Source organism: Sorex araneus, chromosome 5, assembly GCF_027595985.1.
Source record: "Sorex araneus isolate mSorAra2 chromosome 5, mSorAra2.pri, whole genome shotgun sequence".
NCBI classification, from domain to species: Eukaryota; Metazoa; Chordata; class Mammalia; order Eulipotyphla; family Soricidae; genus Sorex; species Sorex araneus.
Window position 1 is genome coordinate 97,259,133 of NC_073306.1, and position 22,587 is coordinate 97,281,719.

General features: G+C 54.3%; 1 protein-coding gene and 1 pseudogene across 4 annotated transcripts in view; both read left to right on the forward strand.

Annotated features, from left to right (window-relative positions):
• The window catches only part of KCND3 (potassium voltage-gated channel subfamily D member 3), a 219,241-nt gene that overhangs the window by 186,294 nt on the left and 10,360 nt on the right, over positions 1–22,587 (forward strand). For all 4 annotated transcript variants that reach the window (XM_055139815.1, XM_055139812.1, XM_055139816.1 and 1 more), the window contains exon 3: positions 15,251–15,413. In XM_055139815.1, coding sequence (XP_054995790.1) covers positions 15,251–15,413 — 163 coding nt within the window. The remainder of the gene's footprint in view (positions 1–15,250; positions 15,414–22,587) is intronic.
• Positions 16,272–16,425, forward strand: LOC129405155 (U2 spliceosomal RNA; annotated as a pseudogene).

The window sequence follows — 22,587 nt, forward strand, 5'->3', positions numbered from 1 at the left end:
CCTTTTGGAAAACAATATGGACGCTTCTCAAAAAATTAGAAATTGAGCTTCCATTTGATCCAGCAATACCACTTCTGGGAATATATCCCGGAGAAACAAAAAAGTATAGTCTAAATGGCATCTGCACTTATATGTTCATCACAGCACTCTTTACAATAGCCAGAATCTGGAAAAAACCCGAGTGCGGGAAGGGAGATGTGTGCTGAAAGTAGACTAGAGACTGAACACTATGGCCACTCAATACCCCTATCGCAAACCACAACATCCAAAAGGAGAGAGAGAGCAAAATGGAATACCCTGCCACAGAGGGGGGGGGGGACAAGATTGGAGGGTTGGAGGGATACTGGGTTCATTGTTGTTGGAGAATGGACACTGGTGGAGGGATGGGTTTGCGAACATTGTATGAGGGAAACACAAGGACAAAGATGGGTAAATTTGTAACTGTACCCTCACGGTGTACTAATTAAAAAATAATTTTTTTTAAAAAAAGAAAATTTGTGAAAATTGTTATATCTCACCACTAGGTCAGTAAATCTTTATCTGAGGGTTTACTAAACTCTCTTAGCTGAACCTTCTTCTAGCTTTCTGTGCTATTGTTTTTGTTTATTGGGCTTGGTTGGCTACTGTGTTACTCTCCCATCTGATTTGATGTGCTTCTACTGGGATGTCAGTATTTAGAGGTTCCCTGTGCAGCCACATGGTCTATAAACATCTGACTTATAGCTCTGGGCCTATGAGTTTACATGGCATGGATGTGAGATGTGGTTGTGGCTGCCGGAGCTTCCGTAATCATGGGGGCTGGGGGGAGGCTGCCCACCCCTAGTTTGAGAAGAAGATAGGTGTGCCTGGAAATGTCATGGTTTCATGTCTGCAGATATGAGTCAGGAAGCAGTGGGCTGGGCCATAGGTACAACAGCAACTGTGGGTTGTGGGTGTAGTTGTCAGGACTTAGGCAGGGCAGAGGCTCAGCCCACCCCTCTCCCGAGGGCACCCCAGAGTTTTTCACTAGGAGACCTGTGAATTTTAGCAATTTGGCTTGCCTCTCCTCGGAAGTTTAGTCATGAATCTGTCAGCTGAGCTGGTGGATGAGTCCACATGGCGGCTCCTGGGGGACCGGGGTGGCTGTGGACTACAGGGCATTCTGGGTGTGTTTCCCTGAGTGCCTGCACAGACAGTGATTTTTCCAAGGGACCTGAATCAGACTTCATGTCTCACTCCCCCCGAGGGTATGGCCCCATGAGTTCTCCTGGCTTTGTTCCCTCTTTGAAGACACTATCAGAAAACGCTGGTTGCATCTCAGTTCTACCTCTTAATTTGAAGCCCTTGGGTTTATGTAAAATAGCTCAGCCTTTCTGGTCTGGAACCAGATGCCGCTTCTCCCACTTTTCCTTACAGCGATCATGTGGAGTGAATAGATGTGAAGATTTCTTGTGGGCTAGGAATTTTCCCAGGTCTGAGAAGGGCTTTCCGCACACTCAGGGTTTGAATGCTGATTGCTCTATGTGCAAGACCCATAGTTTTCCCATGCTGCCATGCTCGAGAATGGAAAAAAAAAAAAACAGAAAAGCCACATAAGGTGTCCAGGAGGGATTCGTGCAGAGGTGGGAAAGAGAGGCAGTGTGGTTGTGAGCTCAGAGCTGATTCTCCACCAGAGACCAGCTTTCAAAATCCAAGACAAATCTCCAGATTGTACTGGAGAGATAGTACAGCGGGGAGGGCACTTGTCTCGTACGCAGCTGACCCAGGTTTGATCCCTGACATCCCACAGAGTCCCCCAATCTTTTTTTTTTATGGCTCCCATCCAGACCTAATTTATTATATTCTTAAAATTTTAACTAAGAAAGTCAACTAGGTGTCCTTTTTTATCTTGAATCTAGCTTTTTAATTCAGTCTCATAATCTCTCCTTCTTTTATCGAATCACCGAGAGATACAGTTACAAATCTTTCATGATTTTCAGTCATACAATGATCAAACACCCATCCCTCCACCAATGCACATTTTCCACTACCAATGTCCCTAGTATCCCTACTGCCACCCCACCCAACCCCAACCCTTACCTCTATGGCAGACAATTTCCTTCTTACTCTCTTTCTATGTATGGACATTATGGTTTGCAAAATAGATAATGCGAGGCCATCATGTTTGGTCCTTTATCTACTTTCAGCACACATCTCCCATCCAGAAAGATCCCTCCAACCATCATTGACTCTGTGATCTCTTCTCAATTCCAGCTGCCTTCTCCCCAGCTCATGAGGCAGCTAATAACCATGGAGCAATCTTCCTGGTCCTTGTCCCTACTGTCCTTGGAATCCCCCAACCTTCGCCTTGAGTGATCCCTGAGCACAGAGCCAGAAGTAAGCCCTGAGTACAGCCAGGTGTGACCCCAAAATAAAACAAAATCTCCAGAGGTGGCTGGCAGCTGACTGACAGGTGCACCACCTGAGTGACCCTGTCTTCCTCGGGACTGAGATTCCTCCTGGAGCTGGAGAGCACAGGGGCAGGAAGAGGAGGCAGGCAGAGCCAGGGAAGGCAGCTGTGCTCCCAGGGACAATGTCCACTGATGACATCAGACTGTCCCCGTGCGAGAACCTGATGGAGAAGAAAACAGAAGAGCAAGGGTCTGTCCTGATGAGTGTTCCAAAGCGTCTGCCGAGGCATATTCACCTCCTCTCCTGGTGCTCTGCCACCTCCCAGAAGGCCCTCAGCAGCCCCTCCAGAACCCAGACCCCAGGTCTCTGGGTTTATAGAAATGCAAACATGCTCCCCCAGCTGCAGGCCCTTCTGGACTGCAGCTATGGAGGGTGTGGTTGTCTCCCCCAAGCCAGCTCTGCCTTCCTGCTCTCTCATCTCCAGCCCTGCCCTCGGGTGAACATTCCTTGCTTCCCCCAGCAGTCCTCTGAGCCCCGCTTTTGAAAGGCAAAACGTGGGGCCCCTCTGGACTTGCCTTTTGCACTTGGACCTAAGATTCATTTCTCCCCGTCCACACAGGATGCTCATTAACGCACACAGAGATGGGGCTCGGTGCGGGGGAGGCAGCTGGGAGACAGTTAGGACAAGCGATTGGCCATCAGGGACTCGAAAGCAGCCTCACGCTGGGCTCCCACCCGGGGATGTGGCCGGGGGCTCCTTGGCAGACCCTGGAAAGTGTCCTCTGAGCAGTGTCCCCACGCGTCCCCTCTGCCAGGCGGAGACTTGAGATATACGCGTTCCCCTGCAGACTTTCCGGCTCTTTTTTTCATCCCTGTTGGGGTTGATGTTTCATCGAGATTAATAGTCAAGTGAGTCATGTTTAAAGGGGCCTTTGATGAAGGAGCTGCACATAAATAAGCCCTGTCTGCCGGCTCCAGCTGCCCTTTCCTGTGGCGGTGTCTCTGCCCTGGATCTTATGCAGCCCCCCCAAGCCCCCGTTTCGGCTCTTCTGCCACTTAACTCCGCACTGCCTCCCTCCACGTGAGTGATGCCCAGGCACAATCACAAGTTCAGAGACAGCGTGCCCAGCATTCACATGTGGTTTGGGGGTTCCATTTCATCTCCCTCAGCTATTATCTCCTTATCTGCAAAATGGGATCCACGCAGACCCTGTCTCAAGGGCTGTTGGGGGAATTCAGTCAAGAACTAGCAGAGTCACTGCCTGTGCGGACATGGCAGGTCCTCGTCCATGAGGATCATGGCCCCCTATTCCATCCATGCACCCTCAGAGGTGGGGGATGGCCTCTGCCCACCTTCCCAGGAGCAGCTGGGCAAAGCTTGGTAGAGCCCCACTTCCCCACGTGCTACCTCTTTACCTGCCCACACCTCGGGCCCAGTGAGGGACAGAGAGCAAAAATGTCATAAAGGACGGTTCTGGGGCCCCGGGGTTGGCTCACAATAGAGCATTTGCCTTGTGGGAGTGAGGCCCTGGGTTCAACTCCTGGCTCTGCCAAAACAGAAAGAAAAGAAAAGCAGATTCAGTATGCAGAGACTCCCTCACAACCTAAAATGGATGCATGGCAGAGGAGTTTCTGGGAGAGCCTGGGAGATAGCGGCCCTATAGCAGCCCCCAGGCCTTCCTCCCACCCCCTCCTGTCATGCAGGTCTCATGGAATGAAATCCGGGCAGCAGGTGAGCTCAGCACCCGGTGGAAGGGAGGGTCTGCTCATAAAAAAAAACAAGGCAACGCCGTGTCCATGGCCAGAGTTGGAAGGGGCAGGCTGTGGAGGCGCATGTGGACAGTGCTCAGACAGGGCTGGGTTCCCACCAACACCCACCCTGCTTGAAGTTCTCCAAGAGGAGATAAAACAGAGAGAACCCTGCCCTCAAGAAGCCAGACCCGGGCCGGAGCCAGAGCGCAGGGATCTGGCACGTGCTCTGCACGCAGCTAAGCCAGGTCTGCTCCCGGCTTCCTGTAGCGTGATCCCTGAACACAGAACCAGGAGCAAGCTTGGAGCACTGCTGGATGTGGGAAGAAGGAGAAGGAGGAGAGCGAGAAGGAGTGGCAGCGAGACCTCCCCAGCTCCCGGAGCCATTGAGTGATGCGACCAAGGAGCTGCAGGGATTCACTGCCTGCTTGCTGCAGTGAGAAAAGAGACGTGGCCCCAGCATGTTTTGAGGAAGGGGACTGGGTGGGTGGTGCTTCTTTTTAGTTAGTTTTTTATCCTTAACTTTCTGCTACAGAAAATTTCAAGCAAGCAGACTTACAAGAGAGAGAGGGGGGTAAATGCAGCCATGTTCCTGCCCTCCCACCCTCCCTTTGCTCCTCATTTGCCTCCTTTTGTCCTAGGGCCTTAGGGGGAACCCAGCCTGCAGGGCTTACTCTCTACTCAAGAATTATTCCTGGCAGTGCTCAGAGGACCATGTGCAGTGCAGGGAATCAAATTCAGGTCAGCCACACACAAAGCAAGTGCCCTCGCCCCTGAGCACTCTCTCCAGCCCACCGGGGGCATTGTTGATGTATTTTGTCTTTCTTGTTTTGTTTTGGGGCCAGACTGGGGATGCTCAGGGCTGAATCACTTCTGTGGTGCTCAGGGGACCACACGTGGTGCGAGGGGAGACAACCCAGGTTAGCCACGTGCAAGGCAGGAAGCTTCACCTCCATGCTGTCTCACCGGCCCCCAGCTCCAGGCCAGTGTCACTTCACCTGCCCATGGCAGGAGACAGTGCCTGGCCCTCACTTTCCCTGGCACACGCACGTGCACACATGCTGGTGAGGGTCAGGTGTCAGCAGGGTGGCAGGGAAGGGCATTGTGCACTTGGGGCTGGCGGATGTGGGAGCATCTTAAACACACTCACACATAGTCAGCATCCTGAGGGCACCTGTAACCCCAAATCTACTCTTGTTGCATCTAGAGCGCAGTGTGGCTGGTCAGCTGGGACAGTATGGCCACAGCTGCTGAGATGGGCAGAGGCAGAAAGGGGATGAGGCAAACATCTGTCCCTCAGGACCCAACAACTGGTGGGCACTGCCAAGCACTGGCAGAGAGAGACGGCTGGGCAGGCACAAGCACCCTGCAAGCAGCTTTCCTGGGAGACAGCGCGGTGGGGTTCAGAATGCACATGGCAGACCTGGGTTCAATCCCCAACATCCCCTATGGTCCCTTGAGCACTGCCCCTCAGGTGTGATCCCTGAGCACAGAGCTAGGAGTAACCCTAAGCATTCACTGGGTTTGAGCCACGGCCCAGGCTGGGCTGTGTGTGCACACATCTGACCCAGAGGGCAGAAGCTCCCAGATTTATGGGGCCAACCAACCCCTTAGGGGGAAAAAAAATAAAATAAATGAAGCAACAACCCCTGGAAATCTGCCTTCTTGAAGGGAACAAACAGAAACCCCCCAGCTGCTCCTAAGTTACCACCATTCCCCACCCCCCTACAGATTGTTCTCTGTCCCCAGAAGAAACGTACCGGGCCCCCCAGACATTCGGGTAATACTAGGCCCAGGGGTGGAAAGATCCCGGCAGGGCTGGAGCGACAGCACAGGGCTAAGGCACTTGCCATGCATGTGGCTACCCTGCTCCATCCCCGGCACCACCAGTAGCCCCTGAGCCATGCTGGGTGTGGCTCCACCCACCCTAAAGGAGACATTAGTCACTCCATCAAGCACATGCTGTACAGGGCACTGACAGTGACCCAGGACAGGTGACTCCTGGGTTACCACCAAGGGATCTGGACCCAGAAATCAAAGCGATTGGCCCCACCAGACGTGACTGAGAGACGCGGTGTGTCACGCAGGGTCTGTCTCATCCCAGAGCTCATGCACTTGGTCCAGCACTGCCTGCTGTCCCCCAGGAAGGGAGGACAGCAGGACCCACACACCGCCCCTAGCACAGGGTTAGTGAGATGGGGGACAAGAGCCTTGGGAGCTCAGAGAACAGACTCCCGGCACAGACTTTGACCTCACGGGTGCAAGTTAGGGGTACACTGACCATGCGATGACCTCACCACTACCACCACCCCCTATTTCTAGCCACACCAGGACTAGTTTCGGTGGGTCCCATCTTCGGCCCGTGCAGCTGCACTGCAGACAGGAGGAGAGTTCTGCTGCAGCTGCACTTGGTTCTGCGGGCCACGGGAATCACTTGGTTCCCAAGTTCAACTAGGGTCACTCACATGCCCACAGTCTCACTAGTCTTGCATGCATGTAAAACTGGTTCAAACATGTAAGAAATTCTCCTCCCCAGGTGCTATAACAGAGCTGAGTCAGCATCCCAGGAGGCTGGTCTCCGAAGTGCCCGTGTTCTGGTGGAGTAAACTGAGGCCCCGGAACCAGGGCCTTGTAGCTGAACAGGGAGAGTAAAGAGAAGGATGTGGGTCTGCCGGACCCCCAGGCTCAGTGCAGGGAGCATCCCCTGAGGACGGCACGAAGGCTCAGAGGCTCTGCAGAGAGGGCTGCAGGCCACGCTGGGTACACACAGTGTGTAGGGTTGGGGGGAGAGGGGCGGCCCACCCTCAGAGCTCCCAGATGTTTACAGCTCAGTGAGTTGAGATGAGGGTTGGAGGAGGAAGGTCCGAGTGTAAGGTAGAGGGGAGGAGAGTGAGGTGAGGTCTGGAAAGGGGTGCCAGAGAGATAGTGCAGGAGGTAGAGCACTGGCTAACCTGCACCTGACCCAGCTTTAAGCCCCAGCCCCAGTTGGTCCCCCAAGCTGGTCCCCCACTGCTAGGGTGACCCAAGTGACCCTTAGAGCTGCAGGCCCCAACAGTGCCTCTCTGGGTCCTTGCACTGCACCCCTGGCCTGAAGTCGCCCTTGTGCCCCCTCAGCACCGCTTGGCAGGCCCCCCGAGAAGCAAAAGGCCTGGAAAGGGTAGCAGAGGCAGAGGGCTGTGGCAAGTGGGGCTCCTGGTGCTGACACTGGCCTGGAGTCAAGGCTGCCCCAGCCCCGGCTGCTCTGCCATCTTCCCAGGGGAACCAATGGAGAAGGAGCTGGAGGTAAGAACAGAAGGGGGTGAGGGCCACAAACAGGCCCGTGCTGTCGAGAGCCCGTCCCGACTCTGCCTGACTCCCCCGTGCCAACCTTGCTCAGTCTCCGCCCCCTGCCTCCTCCACGCGCTTTGCCTTCATGCAGTTGGCATCCAAAACCAGCCATGCCTTAGCCTGACTTTCTGGGACCCTTGTTCGTGCCCTGGACCGTCCCTACCCTGCTATACACACACAGACCTTCCCACCCTGCCCGAAAAGCACTCTGCCACCCCAGCATGGCAGGAGCCTGGCACTGCAGCTGGGAGCAGGAAGGGCCGCCAGGAGGGACACCTGGAGGGGAGGAGCAGAGGGTGCCAGCCCGCGAGTCTGTTGCTTGTCCAGACTCATGTGCCTTTCCCCACAGCTCTTTCAGTCTAGCTCACTTCCCAAGGTATGCTGGGGATAAATGGGGACATGTCCCCGGGGCCTGAGACCCAGGAGAGGACGGAGGCTGAGTGTCCAGAGAGGCAGGTCCATTAAGGCCTGTGTCCTTGCGAGTGGGTGTCCCCCTAAGGGCCTCTGCTCAGTTGCACTTTCCTGCCAGAGGTGAACATCTCTGCAGACCGCACAGCAGGGCCAGCCAAGGGCACTGGGGACTTACAGTGCCTCGAGAAACCACCCAACCCTAATCCTCCTCTGCGGATATACCCTGGACAGGCGAGCAGGGGGTCTGCCTCCCTAAGTGGCCCCCAGCTTACTGGGCATGGGTAACAAGAGGAAGGTCCTCAAGGATTAATTTGGGAGAGGAAGCTCAGAGCAGACAGCAGTAAGGATGCTCGGGCTGAGGTCATCGTTTTCGGCCATTATGAATATCTACCCTAGCGTTTCACTCCTCAGAATTCCATTGGACTCTCTTTCCTGTCTGCGTGGGGTTTTTGATTGTTGTTCTCTATTTTAGGGAGGAATGTGGGTCGAAGAGATAGGACAGAGGGTATGGTGCTTGCTTTGCAAGGGACTGAACCGTATTTGGTCCCTAGCATCATATAGGGTTCCCTGAGCATCACTACGAGTGACCCCTGAGTGCAGAGCCAGGAGTAAATCCTAAACAGTCAGGTGTGGGCCCCCCAAAAAAATCCAATAAAAGGTGTTAACCAATGCAAAGCAAGTGCCTTAGCCCTGTACCATCTCTCCAGCCCTGAGGGTATTCTCTTCGTGGTTACATCCCTTAATTGGAAGAAACAGTTCATCCATGTTTTTCTGAGCAATCAATTCCAGAAGCTGAAGTTCCTAGAACAAAGAGGTCTAAGTATTATTTTCTTCTCTTAAATTCTCATTGCAGTTTCTTGCCCCTTATGAATTACTTTTTTAATCAAACTCATATCTGCTTGGTATTAACTTGAAGAGATCCCAACAGCCCAGGGTAAGGGTGTGCCTGAGGAGTGGAACACTTGCATGAGTGAGGTCCTGCATTTAATCCCCGGCAGAGCAAAAAAAAAAAAAAAAAGGAAATGTTTCCCTCTGATCACATTTTTCTTTGGTTTGGTTTGGAGGCCACATCCATTGGTTCTCAGAGCTTTCTGCTGGCTCTGCGCTCAGAGGTCACTCCTGATGGGCTCAGAGAACCATATATGGTGTGGGGGATCCACTGTCAACTGCATGCAAGGCAAGCACCCTACCCACTGTGCTATCTCTCTGGCTCTGGATCAGGTTTAAGTGCCCAAGGTGAAGAGACAACAGCCTTGAAAGCCCTTTAGCCCCCTCTGAACCCTCTGACCAGCCTCAGTTGGCGTCACGGTGAGGTCACTGGTGCGTCTTCAGACAGTGGGGCTCCTCCCCACACCAGCTGCTTTCTCTTCCCAGGCAGGATTTTCTCTCGTGGTCTGTTCTCCCTTGTCAGAGGCAAAATAGATTCCTCCTACGTCCAGTGGGCCCAGCCATGGACGTACATGTATTTTATTTACAATCTAGATGTTTGGCAGCAGAAGGCTCCCTGATGATCTCATCTGCTGGAGCCAGTTGGTCACTGACAATGCATCTAGTCTGTTGCCTCATTCTGAACAGGGTGGGAGAGCGCCCTCAGCAGGCGGCAGCTCACGCTCTGCATGCAGGAGTCCTGGGTTCCATTCCTGGTACCTGGTGCCTGGTTCAAGCACTGTTGGGAGAATCCCTGAGCACCAAGCTAAGGGTAGCTCCCAAGCTGCCTGGCTCAGGGTCTCAAAACAAACAAACAAAAAAACCCCTATCTATCTATCTATCTATCTATCTATCTATCTATTTATCTATACATATATAGCACTGTAGCACTGTCATCCCCTTCATCAATTTGCTCAAGTGGGCACCAGTAGTGTCTCCATTGTGAGACTTGTTGTTACTGTTTTGGCATATTGAATATGCCGCGGGTAGCTTGCCAGGCTCTGCCGTGTGGGCAGGATACTCTCGGTAGCTTGCTGGGCTCTCCAAGAGAGACAGAGGAATTGAACCCAGGTCGGCCGCGTGCAAGGCAAACTCCCTACCCTCTGGGCTATCGCTCCAGTCCCATTTATAGCTACATATATGCTGACTCTCAGGTCCTGGCACTGAGGACTGAGCTCCGTCCTTTGGGGCGACATCAGTCCTCGGACATATATGGGACCTGGAGCAGAGGTTGTTCCATCAATAACCACATGTGTCCCTGTGTCAGGCCCCACAATCAGGTTGAGCTTGTCCAAGTGGAGAGAAGAGCCACCTGAGTCTCTGCGGGCACAGCAGGGCAACAATCTGAAAGTCAGAGGGAGGGAGCCTAGGAGAGCAGGGGGAGGTGGCAACAGTTGAAGAGCATCTGCAAAGATGAGTCAGTGCTGCCTGGCCAGAGCAGGAGCAGGGGCTGGAGAAGAACTTTCCTGGGGACAGGGCCTGGCTGCAGGCTTGGGTCAGGGAGGAGCCTGGAGTGTCGGGGAGCACAGAGACACAGCAGCAGGAGAGGAAGGGGCAGTGGGGTTAAAGAACAGAGGTCATCACATCTGCCCCTGAGAGACCCCTAACAGTCCTCCTTCCCCACCGGCCCAGCTCCCGCCACCACCCTACCTCCACCTCTCCTGCCTCTCCCTCCCCTCACCCTATTGAGGGTGCTCTTTTACAGATGGATTTGGATCATTGCACTCTCTCACTTCAGGCCCTCCAGGTTTCTGGGGATAGCCCCAGTGCCTGGCTGAGCCCAGGAGGCATGAGAATGTTCCAATGAACCCCTCCAGCCAGCCTCAGCTCCCAGGGACCCACTTCCTCCAGCCAGAAACTTCTTCTAGTTCCTCAACTTTGCCCATCTGCCTGGGGCTTAGAACCTGCGTAGGTTCCCACCCTTGATCCACTTACGGGTCCTGCCTCGTGCCCAAACAACAGTGGGCCCACCATCTCCAAAGCCGTGACGTCGGACACGGGACTCTGGGCAGCACCGCCACCGGTCTACCTCTCTCCATACAGCTCATCTCCCTGAGACAAGGGGCGTGCCCGTCCACTTAGCATAGTGTCCATGCCTGGCAGAGTGACAGACACCAGGGAAATGTGAGGCAGGGGTGGGAGGGCTGGAAGATCTGGACCTCCAGGGCCAGCCCCCTCCCTCACTGCTCTAACTTCCCCTGGCGCCAGTCTCTGCTGCCATCTGTCCTCCCAGTGACCCCTGAAATAAATACCTCTCATGTCCTCACGTGACCAGTGAGAAACCAAGACTCAAAGCCATGAAATAGCGGGGGGGGGGGGGGGGAGGGGCCTACTAGGGAATGGACGTGTGCGCCAGTCTCAAAGTCCTGCCATTTCAGCCCAAAGCCATGTCCCCAGAGCTGTAGCCGGCCCTGGGAGAGGAATAAACCATGATGTTGGGTGCCTACCTTTGTCCTTTGGCCTGGGGTGGTCACCTGGGGCTCAGTCTGCTCTGAGAACCCCTCCAGACACCCCCCCAGCAGGCAGCTTCTATCCCAAGCCCAATGGGCACCCGAAGCTGCCAGGATCCGGGGTGGGGCAGGCAGAGGGGGATGGCAGGAGACACAGGCTGTGTCCTTGCCCAGAGTCAGGGACACGCGTCTCCTCGCCTGAGCCCGGGACAGCTCCAAGGCTGCCGTGGAGAGCAGGTCCCGTGCCAGATGGGCAGACGCGCCCCTGCCTGCCAGGCAGGCAGAGGCAGACAGGAACTGGGCTTGCACTTATCTCTGGGCACCTGGAGGAGGAAATAAAGGCAGCAATTAATTGTACAAGGCGGGTGGTTTGTGCAGCTTAAGTTCAGATAAAAAGTTTAATTATCCCTAAGCCCTAATACAAATTAATTAGCCTTCCATGGTAGGATAAAGTTCCCCTGCTCTGCCATCTCCCAGACTTCACTGTGGATTGCCGAGGCCTGGGAGTGTCTGGGCGAGCCTCAGGAGTATCCCAACAACTGGGCTGTCACTGAGGCTTGCATTGGGGGTTTTGTGTGTGTCCCCCACTCCCTCCACTCCTCGCCAGGGTGCTGCATGTACTCATGCTGTCTGGCTCTTGGGGCAGTGGGCTGTGTTGGGGACCGAGGGGTGCTCCTGGAGGTGCTGGAGGTGACGGGGTGATGGTCCTGAGTTTAGCCGGTGATTGTGGAGGCCACCAGGGCTATATCCAGAGGTGCTTAGGAGGCCTTGGTGTCCTGGGAATGGAACTCAGGGCCTCACATGGGCTTAGCATGGCTGCTACGGCTTGAACTGTCTCCCAGGCCAGCCCATCTTTTCTTTGTTTTGTTTTGGGATCCAGAAGTGCTCAGGGATAACTCCTGACTCTGTGCTTAGGGATCCCTCCTGGCTGGTACCACATGTGGTGCTAGAGATCGAACCCGGTCCATCAGTTGGGTGCAGTACTATCGCTGCTATACTACCTGCTGTACTATCGCCTGGGCCCAGCCCATCATTTTTAACACTGGTGGCTTTTCAGCTGGTCTCTCCCATCTGTTACACAAGCCACTGATGATTTGAATCAAAATACTGCTGTTGTCATTTATCTTTGTTAATTTCATTGAATTGGTTTCACCCATGATCAAAACCTCTTAAAATCCTTTTGACTCCTGAAGAAACTCAATGCCTAGCAGCTCCATCATTTGTGAAGAACTTTAAAAAAGCGGGGAGGGGGACGAGAAGTGACCAGTGATTGCTTGGTCACCTACCCGGCAGCAGCAACAGCTTTGCTTTTACCCAGGGATCCAAGGAGAAGAGGGTTAAGCAGAAACAGCCAAGTGCATTGAGACCAAGGGAGGGAGGGAGGAATAGCACAGCCACTGGAAAGGCAGAATAAAGTCCTCAATAAGAATTATGACCAGGGTTGAGGGTGGGGTGGGGTGGGGTAGGGGTGGGGTGGGGTGGAGTGGGGGTGGGGTGGGGTGCAGAGAATAGGGCAGCAGGTAAGGTGCTCATCCTGCATGCAGCTGACCCACTTCAATTTCCGACACCCCATATTGCCCACCAAGCCTGCCTGAGTGCAAAGCCAGGAGTTACCCCTGAACACTGCCAGGTGTGCCCCGCAAAAGAATTAGGACAGGAGCCATGGATATGACTTACATGTGTGAACTCTATTTTGATCCCTGGCAACACACACACACACGGAGTGCCAGAGGTTAAGCTGTTGCCTTGCATGCAGCTACAGCCTTGATAATGGTTCAGTTCCTGGCATGGCAAATTGTCTCCCAAGTATCATGAGGTGTACTCCCCCACCCGCACCCCAACAAAAGAATTGGAGCAGAAACTCAAGCTCCAGCTGTCTTCTCTTCCCCTTCTCCTCTTTTCACACGTCTCATGCCACTGTAACCACAGTCTGACGTTTCTCCAGAACACAGAGAGCAGGGCACTCACAGCTTCAGATTCCACCTCTTGAAAGAGAGTGACCTGGTCTTGAAGGTGAAATGCAGGTGATGTTGTTCCCTAGCACTAGCCAGCTGGGCACTGCAGAAGAGCTGCACAGCCCTCATAGTCACGGGAAAAACTGGAGGCAGAAAGACAGTAGCATGTGTTTGCAATGGCAGAAATGCGTCATTCCATGCATCGCAGTGCAGGTGGACATGACCCGGCCACTATACAAAACAGAAGAGCAGTTTCCCAAACTATCTTGTGTATGCCCAGAGAAACGAGAACCTGTCTATACTCACCACAACTTTTCACAGCAGAGTTTATTCCCAAATAACCTCGACGTGGAGACCACTGTCGCTGTGAATGTTGGGACAATCACAGGTGCAATGCCGAGAGGTGGAAAAGAGCTTCATGGTTACAGCCGTGGAGGCTGAAGATCTGACATACGTGCAAGTGCTCTGCCTCTCGAGTCACATCCTAGCCCTAGATCCATTCTTTGTTTTGGGGGACACACCTGGTTCGCTCCTGGCTCTGCACTCAGGGATCAACTCCTGGCAGGCTCAGGGGACCAGATGGGATGCCGAGGATCAAACCCCAGTCAACCATCAACCACATGGAAGGCAAATGTCCTCCCTGCTGTGTTATCACTCTGCCGCCTGGATCTTTAATTGCATCGATGCATTTCTCCTTTCAGTAGCGGTGACCTTTCTTACCATGAGAATCATGAACTTCCTTTGCTGTCTTAGGCCCTGGTGGGTAATCCTGGGGAAATGTCAGGACATTGGAGATGGTGTTTAACCCTGTTTTAGCCTGTATAAATGACACGATCCTTCTCCCAATACAGCCACGAAGCCCTCAGGTGGGGAGGAGGTTTGGGCCCCCTCATCTGACAGCGCCATCTCCACTCAACTGCCCAGCCTCGCTGAAGCCCAGGACACCTGGGCCCTCAGCGTGGGTGGCTCTGAATCCCACTGTTCCCACTGTCACACTGTCCTATGTGTCTAAATGCCCCAAGCAGGCAGAGAGAGGGCTGCGGGCTTTGGCCGAAGGAGTCATCATAACTCTTTGCCTAATAAGACCTTTAAGTGATCTCAGTAAGGAGGAGGCTAAACACTTAATTGTTGTGCGAGTGGCTTATTGATTGGAGGAGAGGCTGGGAGGGCAGCCACCAGGCGAGAGGGTTTCTCCAGCTTGGGGAGGGACACTTGGTCCCACAGGGCTGCAGAGGCTGAGTCACAGGCTCAGGGCGTCGCATGTTGTGAGCGAGAGGACAGAGCTACGGCCCCTGCCGTGCACACAGCTAAGCTGGGTTCCGTCCCCAGCACAGCCAGGGCTCACGCCTGAGCATGGGGCCAGGAATATGGGCACTGCCAGATGTGGCCAAAAACCCAAAGGAGAAAAAAAGAAAAAGGAGAAAATACTCCTCTGTGACTTCTCGTGCCACCTGGGGTAAAAGTCCAGCCTCCAGTCCTCATAGGCAACTGGCTGCTGCTCCCCTCGCCGTCTCTCCCACTCCTCCTCAGGCTCCCCCCACTTCCCACACCGAGCCAGGTCCCTTCCCACCCAGCATCTCCCCTGAGAACTTTGCGTTTCCTTCAGGTCTCAGTTCTAGCGTCACCTCAGAGAAGCCTCCCCCACACTGTCCCTTCTGTCAGCGCGGCCCTGACCCCTCTGCATCCTCCCTGTGGAAGAAGCTTCCAGATGCTTCTTTCCACTCTTGCCCTCGTGGGCCACTGGATCCGTGAGCCTCTGGAACCCATCAGGCTTTGTCCATGTGCGGGTTGCATCCCAGCACCTGGCCCTCAGCGACACTCCAAACCCGTGTCCTACAGCCTTCCCACACCACGGGCCAGTACCTGTCCACAGCCCAGCAGGTGGAGGTACAGCCAGAACCAGGGGTTCCACCTTCTCACATTTGCAGGTCAAAGTCAGCCCCTTCATGGGGCAGTGGTGAAAGGGCACGGCTCAGACAGGTCTCTGGGCAAGTGAGTGATGGCAGGGCAGTCCGCCTGGCTTCCCCCAGTCTCATGCTCGCCCCTTTCTCTCTCTCTCAGCTATGGGGATATGGTGCCCAAGACCATCGCAGGCAAGATCTTTGGATCCATCTGCTCCCTAAGCGGCGTTCTGGTCATCGCCCTGCCTGTCCCTGTGATTGTGTCCAACTTCAGCCGAATTTACCACCAGAACCAGAGAGCTGATAAACGCAGGGCACAGAAGGTAGGTGTGACCCAGGACGGGGGACAAGGCTGGCCCTGTGCCTGCTCGGGCTGCAGGCAGGGCTCCTCAGAAAAACACTCCGACACAGATGACCCCAGCTTTGGGGGCAGAAGCAGCTCCCGCCCATCTGCTTTCCAGCCACCACAGCAGTGGTCAGCTCCATTAGGGATATTCTGGTCACTTCCTCAGCCCTGACTCCCCGCAGCCTTGGTCTTGGGCTTTTCCCTCTCCATGCTTACTGTGGGGGCGATGGGAGCATCCACCCTATTTTTAATACCCTCCTGTACCACACAGTGACCAATGGGGCCAGAGAGATAGTGCCGTGGGTAGGGCACTTGCTTTGCATGCAGCCATGCATCACGATCACGATCACAAAATCCTGTTAATCATCGATTTCTTGAGTGGGCTCAGTAACCTCTCCATTTGTCCTTTCCCTGAGATCTTAGAAGTCTCTCTCGACTTGGCCCTCCCAATGACGTTGCAGTGGAGGCTCTTTCAGTGTCAGGGGAATGGGATCCAGCTTGTTACTGGATTTAGCATATGAATACACCATGGGAAGCTTGCAAAGCTGTCCCATGTGGGCAGGAAACTCTCAGCACTTCTGGGAGCTCGCTTTTAAGTCTCTGGATGATTCTCTGGATGTTGGCCGTTGATGGGATTACACACACCTGGGTTCCTCTGCCAGTACCTTCATGCATGAGGCCCATCTGAACGTGTGGAGAGGGGCCTCGAGCATGGCTGTAGCTAGGTTCCGGTGGTCTTCGGCCGCCAGGAACTCTGCTTGGGGTGGGGAGGGAAGCTGGAGCCCATCCCCTCCTAGGGGCCCTGGAGAAGATAGCCAGGCTTGCAGGCAAGAGACTCGCTTCTCGGCCTTTTGGCTAAGATCAAGTGTAGTATCTGTTCTTAATATACATCAGTGACCAAAATACATTTTCTGAAAAATGAAGACAGGAAAATTTCCTGAGGCCTCTGAGTTCAGGGACGAAGGACACAGCACGCCTTGTCACCTCAGGGTCTCATGGGCTCTGGCCATGCTGCAGCTCACAGTAGGGAGAATAATGCAGACCTGAGACAGGCATCCTGCATGGTCCCGGCACTGCCTGAGGAGGCCTAGAGGGTGATGGAAAATGCTCAGAACTTCGGTGCCCTGAGACCTTCCTTTCCTTTTCTTTTTGTTTTTGTTTTTGGGCTATACCTGGCCCTGTCACAGTGTTCAGGGTTACTCCTGGCTCTGTGCTCAGAGGTCACTCCTGGTAGTGCTCAGGGACGCATATGGGGATGCCGAGGATCAGCCCCGTCAGCCACATGCAAGGCAAGTGCCCAGCCCTGTGCTGTGACTCCGGCCCAGACCCTCCCTTCCTGTCGCCTGCTCTCAGGCCCGCTGCCCACTCAGCCTCTCCTGGGCAGTTTCAGGGCTTCTCGGAGCTCTTGTCCCGCGTCTACCAGAGACCTGTACCGAATGGAGGACTGTGTTGATGTTGCTGCTCTCCTGATCCAAACCCCCATGCACCCAACACCCTCAGGGCCCGGTGGACTTGGGAGGGGTGTGGTGCTGGACTGAGTGATTGGCAGGGACATGAGATCTTTGCCTTCCACGACCGTCCTCCCTGTGCACAAACGTGCCCGAGCACCTCCAGCCCTGCGAGTCCAGGACTGTCCCTTCACGCAGGCTGGCCCCAGCCATCAGGTCTTCGCAGGGATCTCAAGTTTCAGAGGGAATCAGAGTGCTCCTCCTGAACCCAAACCCAAACTCAGGCGGCACAGGGAGCTCTGACACAGACTGTCTGTAACTGGCACCACCAAGGGGCCTGTGTAGCCCATGTCTGCCACCCTCTCCAACGCCACTTCCTAACTCTGTCGCCTGGCTCACCACTGGCGCAGACACCGGATCTTTTCTCTCACTGGCCTCACACTCTGGAGTCCGGAGAGATGCAGCCTCTCCTGTCTGGTGGTCACCCCAAGGGGACAGAAGGTGACGTGGGGTCCCTGCAGAGCAGAGGAATCTTCCACTCTCTCAGGACCACAACCACAGCCCCCACCCCCGACCCCACCGCAAGCTGCTCGGCCACGTCTCAGAGGCTCTCATGCACGTTTATTCTGTAACCATGACGTCCCCTCGGGCTCATCCTGTGCAAGAAAAATCCACAGAGTCAGCTGCAGCTGAGCCCCTCCATAAAGATGAGATTCCCCCTGGCCCACTCCCGCCCCCGTCCTCTCCTCTTCTTTCTCAACAAAGATAAAGTCAATATTTGCAGTCTTTCCACCCAGCCTGAAGACTCGCACGTCAGCCTCCCTCGGCTCTGTCCTCCACCTTGGGCTGCCCAAGACAGGGAGGATAACTGAGTAGGGGGTCGCTGGGACCGAGAGATACAGCAGAGGCCGAGGTGCTTGCCCTGCACGTGGTTGACCCAGCTTGACTCCCCAGCACCCAGGTGGGTGCATCTGGAGCACCACCGAGAGTGATCCCTGAGCACTGCCAAGCATGGCTTAAAACCACTGTCTGCGCCCAGAACCCAGTCAGTCACCCCAAGGCAGAGGGGAAGGAGATGGCCCGGAAGGAAGGAAGAAAAATAACGGCCATTGTCAGCCCAGACCTCCACAGAGCTGTGCTCTGGCTGCATGCCCCCAGGCGCCAGCCAGGCTCTGAAACCACATCCTTCCCCATTCTCACCAGGTGCTCAGGCCCAGTGCTTGGTGCGTGAGTTTCAGCAGGATGTGCTCTCAGCAGGTCCAGCAGGGGGCCAAGAGGGGATATCTGTGTCCCCCACCTCTGCTCCAGGTGCCTGAACTGCTCTTTCCATCACGGAAAATTCCACTGAGATCATTACTGATTCCCCTAATGCTGTCAGACCCACAGCAGCACAGCGCCAGGTGCAGGTGCAAGCCCCACCCCCTCGCTCTGATCCACGGTTCCCCATTTTTCTCCTGCTCATGTGTTGTTTGATCCAACTTCATTGCTCTCGGACTGTCTCCACCCAGCACCCGCATCTCGGCATCAGCAGCTCCACACTGCTCAGATGCCTCCTTCTTCCTTCTGAGGGCCCCACAGACTCTGGAGGGACCTGACCTCCTGTTTTATTTTTGATGTATTCTCAAAGCCGAGTTGGTGCTTTTGTTTTGTTTTGTTTTGTTTTGTTTTGTTTTGTTTTGTTTTGTTTTGTTTTGTTTGGCAAGACCCAGCAGTGCTCAGGACCTATTCCTGGTGGGGACTGAGCAACCATGTGGGGTGCCAGGGATCAAACCAGGGGCAGCTGCCTGCAAAGTGGGCTCCCTGCCCACTGTACAATCTCTCTGACCCCATAGGCTGTATGTTTTTTTAACAAGTAGATGAACCAACAGTGGGAGCCAAGGGATGCACTCACTGGCCCCCACCGTCTGTCTGTCCTTCCTCCTTAAACTCTCTATTACAAAAAAAGTCTTAAGGGCTGGAGAGGGAGCCCAAAGGGCTAAGTGCATGCTTTGCCTGTATTTGACACTTGAGCATTGTATCTTGTCCCCAGAGCACCTCCAGGAACCAGAAGTAAGTCACAGTCAGAAGTAAGCCCTGAGCAACACCAGGTATGGCCCAAAAGCAGAAACGAACACAAACCACACACACACACACACACACACACACACACACACACACACACACATACACACCCCACCACCACCACCACCACCACCACCACCATCAACAAAATGTCTCAGGTCTCATTTTTGCGGAGAGGAGAGCTAAGTGCAGACACCCCATGCAGTCTCAGCAAGAGGTGGTCTTGGGGGATGGGCTTGCTTTCCTGGAAATCCACGCACACTTTCTCCTGCTCGGTGGGACCCCGTGGCATGGGCACAGTCAGTTCTGTGTGGCACTCGCCAGCTAAAGGCTTCTCTCTGGCCTGGATCCAGCATGGCTGCCGGAGACATTCATGCTGGCTCCAGGTGAATCTGACTTCTCATCCCTCTGCCGTCAATGCCCAAGGAGGCAGTGGCCCACGTTCTGTTTGGGGTTCTCCATCTCCCATTCCTTCTCCCTCTTCTGCTGTCCGTAGGGCAAGAGGGGCCACAGTCATAGCCAGAGGCCAGTGCCACCGGACAGTCGGGGATTTTGTTTGTTTTTTTTTTGTCTTAGGGCCCACCTGGCAGTGCTTAGAGCTTACTACTCGCTCTGCACACATGATCGAACCTGGGTTGGTCGTGTGCGAGGCAAATGTCCCATCTGCTATGCTACGGCTCTAGCCCCGACATTGCAGAGGGTTTCTCAGGGCCAGCAGATGGTGGTCATAAGCACAGACAGTGCTCGGAACTGAACCCATAGTGTCTGTACACTCTTTCCTGCACCCTGGAGTCCCTACGCCTGTTACAAATGCACCTTTCTAGGCTGTGCTCCTCAAGTCTGGACACTTGCCTGGAGCTGAAATTCTGGGGGAAGAACGGGCATGTTGAGGGAGCAGCTTTCGGCCCAAGAGTTGGAAGCCCAGGCTGGAGAGAGAGCACAGCTGACTGGAGCCAAGAGCGACACCCTGCAACCAATGAATGAGGGGTAGTCCCTGAGGACTACTGGGTGTGGATCCCCCTCAAAAAAAAAAAAGGAAAAGAGGGGCTGTAATGATAGCATAGCAGATAGGGCGTTTGCCTTGCATGCGGCCTACCCGGATTCGATTCCCAGCATCCCATATGATCCCCCAAGCACTGCAGGTGATTCCTGAGTGCATGAGCCAGGAGTAACCCCTGTGCATCACCAGGTGTGAACCAAAAATTTAAAAAAAAAAAAAACAGAAAAAAGTTGAATGCCCTGAGCTAAAGACTGGGCTAGTGAGTTCCCTGCGTGGCCCTAGATAAGCCAAGGCCATTTGCCCATGCCTCCTCCATCATCCTCTTTGAGACAGCCTGAACGAGCACCACCTTCTCTCCGACACGCTGCCTGGGAGACTCCTCCCATCACAGAAGACAGAGGACAAAGCCCAGTCCATGCCATATTCACAAAGATGTCAGGGACCTGGGGAAGGAGCACTCGCTTACCCGATGGCACAAGTTGTGCCCAGCCCCTGCTCACTGGTGAGGTGCCAGCGTGGCCACAGGAGATAAGAATACGCACAACCCACAGATGCTGGCCCTCCGCTCTGCCCAGTTGAGCCAAAACTCCTCACCAGATCCAGGCCTCTTTCTCCTGTGTGGGAGAAGATTAAGCGGTAGAGTGCATTTGATATGACAATCTGTTGCTTTAATAGAGCCCAGGGTAAGATAAGATTAAAAGAAGTGCCACAGAGGAGAGCAGGAGAATCTTTCATCTCCAGAAAGTAATGAAGACAGACCCCCAGCTCCGAGGAAGGCCTGGCTCTAAGTGCCACAATCAAATTACAGCCGTCTAATGAGTTTGACACAATTGCATATCCGTATGCAACTCCCAGGACCCAGACCTCCCCCACAGCATCCCCTCACCCTCTTAGGACAAGGCATGCTTGCCTGTTGCCTAGGGACCCCACTGACCACTGACAGGAGGACTGGAGCACGGGGCGCAGGGAGGACAGCTGTCCTGACCTCGAGTGCCTGTTCTTGGCTCAGAGAGGACAAATGACAGGGCGTGCTGGCCATCGTTTCTTTGCCGTTATCCACTTCCCATCTAGGCCACCTGGAGTTTCTCTTCCTCCCTTTTATAGACAAATCTTCCAGTTCAACTCACAGCCTCATTCCCGTATTTAGAAGTCGGAGCTGAACTGTCCCGGCAAAGACAGGCCAAGGGGGACTCTCTGGGAGCAGGAGGCAGAATGGGAATGTGTCTCTCGCCCTCCATTGACAGCTGAACCCAAGTCTTGGCCTTTTTTATAACAAGTGAACCCACCCCCCAGCACATGGGGTCAGAACACAGCTGGGGAGGTGACGTGTTATGCAAGAAATGTGAATTGTGCTTATTTCCCAAGAACGCTTCTGCTCGGCCAGTGCGTGTCCTGCACATTCCCCCACAAGGTGGCGCCCGTGAGGCCACTCTGATGCCAGGATTCCCAGCAGAGCCAGAGCTCCCAGCTGTGTTTTGTTGTTGATTTGGGACCACAGCTCAGGGCTTAATCCTGGTGGACTCAGGGGATCACATGTGGTGCCAGGGATTGAACCCAAGTCGGTCACAAGCAAGACAATCTCCCTTCCCACTGTACTGTCGCGTTTTCCTTCAACCAGCAGGAACCTTCCAACCAGCTTTTGTCCTGTCTCCCAGAGACGCTTCCCTTAGCCCTTGCCCTGGGTGCTGCTGCCATGGAGACGCTGGTCATGATCATAAGGAAGAGCAGGAGGCCTATCAGCCTTTGAGACCCCAGGCAGCACCCCCGTGGCCTGCTCTGAGTCTCCGGGGCTGCAGCTGGGAGAATTTCCATTTCCGGGCTAAAGCCAACGTGGCACCTAGAAGAATATCATCACATCCTCCCCTCACACACTGCATGGCCCGATCCCTACCTGCACACAGACATAAGACACCACCTATGTGAGTGCATCCATGGGCCCCCACTGCTAGTTCATCTACTTGTTAAAAAAAAATAACATGTAGCTTGTGGGGTCAGAGAGATAGTACAGCAGGCAGGGAGCCCACTTTGCATGCAGCTGACCCTGGTTTGATCCCTGGCACCTCATATTGGGGTTGGGGTTGCTCAGTCCCCACCAGGTATAAGTTCTGAGCACTGCTGGGTCTTGTAAAAAAAAAAGACTCAGCTTTGAGAATCCATCAGGAACAAAACAGAAACCCTTGATTTCAAGAGTTTCCAGTGGGAAGAGACCATCATCATCATCCCATTGATCATCAATTTTCTCAAGTGGTCTCAGTATTGATTGTCCCCATTCATCCTATCCCTGAGAGTTTAGAAGTCTCTCTCTACTCATCCTTCCCAACAATGCCGCATCAGAGTCTCTTTTAGGGTCAGGGGAATGAGATCCAGCTTGTTACTGTTTTTGGCATATTAACACACCATGGGGAGTTTGCAGGGCTCTCCCATGTGGGCAGGAAACTCCTGGTAGTTTTCCAGGTTCTCCGGAGGGAGAAGTAGGCTATAAGATATTGCGTGGCCACAAAGCTGCCATGCGCTTCTGGGAGTTTGCTTTTAAGTCTCTGGATGTTGGCCGTTGATGGGATTCCACAGCCCCAGGGGAAATCTGGGCGGAGGAGGCCCAGTCCAAGCAGACTTGGAGGTCTCAGCCCCTGGTCCCACACACC